General features: G+C 51.0%; 1 protein-coding gene across 1 annotated transcript in view; it reads right to left on the bottom strand.

Annotated features, from left to right (window-relative positions):
• Crhr1 (corticotropin releasing hormone receptor 1) overlaps positions 1-5,772 on the bottom strand; it is a 42,971-nt gene extending 37,199 nt beyond the window's left edge. Inside the window, exon 1 of the mRNA XM_021175815.2 lies at positions 5,523-5,772. Coding sequence (XP_021031474.1) covers positions 5,523-5,555 — 33 coding nt within the window. The 5' untranslated portion in view covers positions 5,556-5,772. The remainder of the gene's footprint in view (positions 1-5,522) is intronic.
• Positions 5,773-6,000: the final 228 nt, after the last annotated feature.

Below are 6,000 nucleotides of genomic sequence, written 5' to 3' on the forward strand. Positions count from 1 at the left end.
TCTAATCCTCTTGTTATTACCTGAGGGCTGGATGACAGATACGTGAGTCACTGTGCCTGGTTTACTCAGGGCTGAGAGTCAAACCTAGGACTCCTTGTATGCTAGGCAAACACTCTAAGAAATGGACTACATTTCCATTCCTATCCCCTCCCCGACCTCTGACAGCTTTTCTTAGACCGAAGACATTGGTAGGATATCTTATAGATCACTCTAGTTCATACTTATGAAGGGCAGACGGTATGCCAGACCCTTTAGGAGTGTTTCATGCCACACTCAACGATGCAGGGAGTCACGGTTACCCCATTTTCCCAATTTGGGGGAGAGTGTGTATATGTGTTGTGCTGTGTGTATGATATATGTGCTTGTTAGTGTGATAGCGCATGCTCATGTATGCACATGTGTGGTCAGGGCAGCGATGAATATCAGGTATCTTTCTTCTATGACTCTTCATCTTTACTTTATGAGGTAGCATCTTTCACTGAAACTGCAAGCTCATTGATTAGTCTGGGCTGGACTGGCAGATGAATGAGCTTCAAGGATCTTAGAATGTCTTAGAATGCACCCCACCTCTCCAGTGCTGAAATTACATAGGCTGCCATGCCCAAGTTTCCCCTCCTCTTGTCCCTTTCTTCCCAGCCCTCCCAGGTCTGTCTCCTACCTTTAAGGCCTTCCCCTTAAAAAAAAAAAAAGAAAACAGAAGAAAAAATAAAGAATGAAAGAGGGAAAGAAAGAAAGAAAGAAAGAAAGAAAGAAAGAAAGAAAGAAAGGAAGGAAGGAAGGAAGGAAGGAAGGAAGGAAGAAAGAAAGAAAGAAAGAAAGAAAGAAAGAAAGAAAGAAAGAAAGAAAGAAAGAAAGAAAGAAAGAAAGAAAGAAAAAGGAAGAAAGAAAAAAGAAAGTTCAAATTGTGTTGTCCGTATAGTTACTGGAGTATGGTCACACTCCCTATGGCCAGTCCCTTAAAGAAAAGAGAGTCCTTCCACACCAGCATCCCCACCAGAAGCCATCAGTTGTGAAGGCTAACCAGCCTCCTTATCACAATGTTTAAGAGTTCTCTTTTTGATGGGGGTTGTCTGTCACTCTCTCTCAACTGTGAGTTAGCTGTCTCTAATACCACTGCAGAAGAGACTTTCTTGTCCCGTATAGTCAGTAGGAACAGGGATCATAGACTTCCACATGGCATCTGGTGACAGCATGGACACCCATCTGACCTTTGTATGCCCAAATTTTTATATGTGGATTCTGGGAACCCAAACCCGGTCTTCCTACTTTCCCGGCAGATACTGTACTGACCAAGCTGTCTCTCCAGCTTCATCTTTCCCATCTTTTAAGCCATGAGGATATTACTCACACTGATAACCCTACTTGCTCAGAGCCTCATAGCAGGGTCGGGTCCACCTACATCTGCTTCCCTGATGTCTGCATCTCCCAGAAGAAAATGCTTGGTCTAGAGCAAGATGTCTTGTGACGAGCATTTTAAGAGGGTTTGGTGTATAGCTTGCAAGTGTCTCTGATGACTGGGGCCTCTAATAGGATGCGGTTATAATTAACAATTCATTACTTGACCAGAAAACTGCAGTCAATATCTCCACCCATTCTTCCATCCCTGATGGGTTCTTATTTCCAGACAGTCCAGAAATGGCGGCATGGAATCTGAGAAGAAAGACAGCACCCTCAGCTCCTCTGCCACCCAGAAGGAGACAGGAAGGGCAAGAATCTTACAGGGCTCACTCAGTTTTTCCAGACTCCCTATGGGGCTGCTATACCCTCCCCCACACCCCACCTTAGGCTCCAGGTCACTAGGATGAACTGCACTGGTACCTGTGGCATTCTTTTCTTTTTTAACCACTGAGCCGAAGGTGGGCTTCTGGGGTTTTCTGTACCTGATGTGGCTTTGCTTCCCCCCTCCGCCCCCCGCCTTTCTGTTGTTTTATGCAAACAACATATCTGATGTTTGCTTTGCTGTTTCACTTGGGCTCCTCTGTTTTTAGATGACACCCAAGTCGCACAGGGGCAACAAGGATTTCTTTATGACAACTGCATAAGCTAAAGGGAGCAGGTGACAATGCCACCCATATCTTAGTCCCCAGGTATCCGGTAAACACCTACTGTATTCATTGGGTTTCCAGGCCCAGTGGTGAAGGAGAAACACCAGCTGGGGCTACTAAGGCTCAAGGAAGAGCCCTTGGTCCCCACACATTAAGGTCCCCAGATGAAGAGAAGCAGAGCTGTGGGTTCAGTTTCCTAGACCTGTTCTTCCCACATAAGGTTGCAGCCCTAAGGAGCTCATGGGAACCTCTGAGAGAGGCCGATGAATAAGGGAGTCAGCTCCACACTTAGGCACAGACAAAGACACTACAGCTCAGAGAGAGAAGGTGACCTACTGTAAGCCCGTTGGATGCAGAGCTAAGGGCAAAGTCAGGCACACTGACTGCCACACTGATGACCTACCCGATTCTCGGCTGAAATTCTCAGCCTTGCACCTTGCTCCTCTATGGAGGCCTTACATCTCCATCTCTCCCAATCTCTGGGACCAGAGCTCAGGCTCTTGCCAAGAAGTTAGACATTAACAGTGGCTCCAAATGGGCACATTTGACCCCTAAACTATTTCTGTGAGGCTGATCTTTGCTAGCTGCCGATGCTCCCCTAGGAGTCAAATGTCTGCAAGGGTAAGAAATGGATTTTTCAACTTGAGCTCCGGGCCCGTGGCTTTGCTTTTTCATGTCTGCGCACATTGAGAAGGGTTTTACTTGCCAGTTTTCTCCCCAGGCTGGATATCAAATCCCACAGTTTGCCTTTGTTTTTGGGCCTCCCCTTCCTTACTCTGTTTCAGGTCTGTGGCCAGGTGACTTCCTACCCCACAGCCCACAGTCGCAACCTGGTTCGCTTTTTTGACTTCCATCCTTCCCAGCACCCCTAGAAAACTGGACTCCACTAGGACTCGAGCAAAGAGACGATGGAAGAGAGGACCACCCAGAGCCACTTACGGGCATTCCCTAGCAATGGGAATTCTCCCTTTGAAGGCTCAGAAATGGCATGGGACAAGACTGGGGCTCTGACACAGCAAGGGAAAGAGCTGTCTGATGGTCACAGCAATGCCCAGACCTGTTCTTAAACACGGGACCCGCAGGGATCGTTGTTCAACTTGTCACAGCACTGTGTAAAGAGGGATGTCACAGCCATTTTCTCCTCTGCTTTAGACTTTGCCTAATGCTTCTAAATTGCTATAAACAATAACAGCAGCAATAAAACTGGCCTCCCTGGAAGTCACTGGATACTCATTGTCCTTTAAGAACACACAGAGGCCTAGTTCAGCCCACACAGTCACTATCCAGAATCACCTATCACCAGAGCATTAGATATGTCCCTAGGAAGAGCAGTTAGTGGATGGGTCATAAGAAGAGGGACCATTTCTCCTCTCTATGCTTATCCATAAACACACACACACACACACACACACACACACACTCCACACGCATGCACACACACTCCTCATCTTTCTTGCACTCTCCCACAATGCTCTATAACAAGTTCAATGAGAAATGCACACTATAGCCCCCGAATGACCCTTTTCCAAACATGGTTTGCCTGTCAATCATCAGTGAAAGAGCTGGTTTTTGCATGATCTCCAAGTTCCCTAGATTCATATGTTCAAACTGATGAAACTCACAGATGGTCAGCTGGTAGGGACTAAGCATGAGATTTAAGTGTAAATTTAACAAAAACAGAGTCTTAGGCTTGGAGTACTGGGTTTGAAATCTGTGTGCAGGCGCTAAGGGCAAGGTCAAGCTTGCTGACTGACAAGCTCACGGTGCCGCTTTCTGAACAAGTAGCCTCAATTCTCTATGCCTAGGATATAATTCTTCTTGGACTATTATGACGACTACATGACTTAATATCTATAAAGCAACTAGACTAACACTGGGAAATGTGTACAGACCACACAAATATCACAGTCACCGCCTCTCACTCCCCATTTCCTGGGCACATGCTGAATGTATCAAGTAAGACAAGTCCCCCAACTCCCACTAGCCAGTAGGAACAAGAGAAAAAAAAGTACCTTTTAGCTTAAGAAACTGTGAACATGCCAAACAGGTCATTTCACACAGTTCTAAGAATGGCCTCAGAAAGAACCTTTATTGATTTCCATGTAAACTTGAAAAAAAATATCCACAGCCCAATTTTTTGAATTTGCTTAAGAGGCTGCATTTTAACCCCTGTGAATTTAGATCAAGGCTCAGTACACAGGAGTCCTTGGGAAAACACCTCCATTGCTGCTTATCTATACAACCTCCAAGAGTCTCCCTAACTTCTTTGCAGATGACTTTGGTCACCCAAAAAATAATCTTGGGCTCCAGCCCTTAGGTTTACTGAGACTCCCTTAGATTTGAAGACAACCTTTGAGTATTTGGAGAGGGGGGACATTGGGCACCTGAGTGAGCAGGGCAGTCAGTCACATTTTAAACGCGTGGTGGTTTAACTCAAATGCTTTTCGAACAAGTAAAAGTAGTCGGCTTAATAACTGATGGAAAAATCAAAGCAATCAATTAGCACTGCTCCTCCCAACCACTTACATTTTTTGAATGCAATCGCTTTTGAACGTCCCTGGCCACAGTTAACCCGGTGTTTCGGCTTGTGGTTCAGGACGTCCATGTCAGCCCTGAGCGGTCCGGAGACCCAGGCATGGCAATTGGGGCTGCCAGGCGGCAGCGCCAGGCCCACTCACCTTCTCCAGCACCAGGGATGAGGTGCTGGTACCCAGTGAGCGCGCGCGCTCTGGGACGCGCCGGCGAAGTGGCGCCTGTCCTTAGGCTGCGGGCCTGGCTGAGAAGCACCTAGCTCTTCCCGGGCTCTGTCCACCCCCGCGCAGCCCCAGATCGCCCCCGAACTTTAGCCAGTAGGCACTGTAAACGCCTTCTGGAGACTTTCCGAAACTCCGCTTCTCCAGCCCGGTAGCAGGAGCGAGCGCAGTGAGAGAATGCGTTGCGCTCCGGGGGGCTGTGGCTCCCCGGAGGATCGGCCGGACACTGGGGTGCGCGCATCATCGCCTCTCCGAGATGCTAAATCGATGAAGGGCCGCGACACGCGGGCCGCATCTATCTCCGGAATCTGAAGCTTTCTACGGAGGAAAACCGGCAGGAAAGAGCGCCTGAGACCGGGACAGGGCCGGCTCGGAGGGTGTCCAGCAGGGACAGGACCCCATCCAGAGCCTTAAGGGGGATGGCGCTTCGGCCCCAAAGATTGCAGCGATTCTTCGCGCAAAGCCGGTTCTTCGAGTGGGCGGACCCCCTCCTCCTCTGGCGCCGCAGCGGTTTCACCATCACCCATTCTTTTTCCACCAGAGTTGTCCCTCTGTCTCCGAAGCCCGGCTTTAGCGGTCCAGGTAGAGGACGTCAGGTTGAGCCCCAACCTCCCGGGTGGCGCCGGGTTCCCCGATCCTTTCCTCCGGCACCCCTGCCCACGCCTGTCCCGCGCTCGTTCGGCCCGGAGCGCCTCTGATTACCCGGAGGTCGGTCCCCTCTTACCTTCACGAGCCGGAGCTGCGGGCGCCGTCCCATCCTCGGGCTCGCTCCGTCAGCGTCCTGGATGCCAGGATCGCTCCGACATCCCAGAGCGAAGAGCGGGCGGCTGCGGTCTCTGTTGGGCGGCCAGTCTCCCGGGCCGCTGGGCTGCTCCCAGGCGCCGGGCTTCGCACCCTCCCGCCCCGCCCCACCGGCAGGCTCTGGCTCGCCCTGCGCGAGCAAGTCTGGTCGCCTTCTCCCCACTCAGCTGGGCCCACAGCTACCTCTCTCCTGCCTGGATCCCGCCTAGCACGGTCGCCTACCCCACGGTCCGCCTGCCTCTCGCCTCGGCTCCCCGCCCCCTCGCCTCGTGTCCCCTCCTCTTTCTCCCTCCGCTCCCCTCCAGTCCCTCCTCCGCTCCTCGCCCCTCCGCTGGCTGCCGGCTCCCGCCTCCTCGGTCCACTGCCCAACCCCGGGCCGGATCCCCGCACCCTGGCCGTGC

This window comes from Mus caroli, unplaced genomic scaffold (assembly GCF_978045245.1).
Source record: "Mus caroli unplaced genomic scaffold, Mus_caroli_1 scaffold_13, whole genome shotgun sequence".
Classification (NCBI taxonomy): Eukaryota; Metazoa; Chordata; class Mammalia; order Rodentia; family Muridae; genus Mus; species Mus caroli.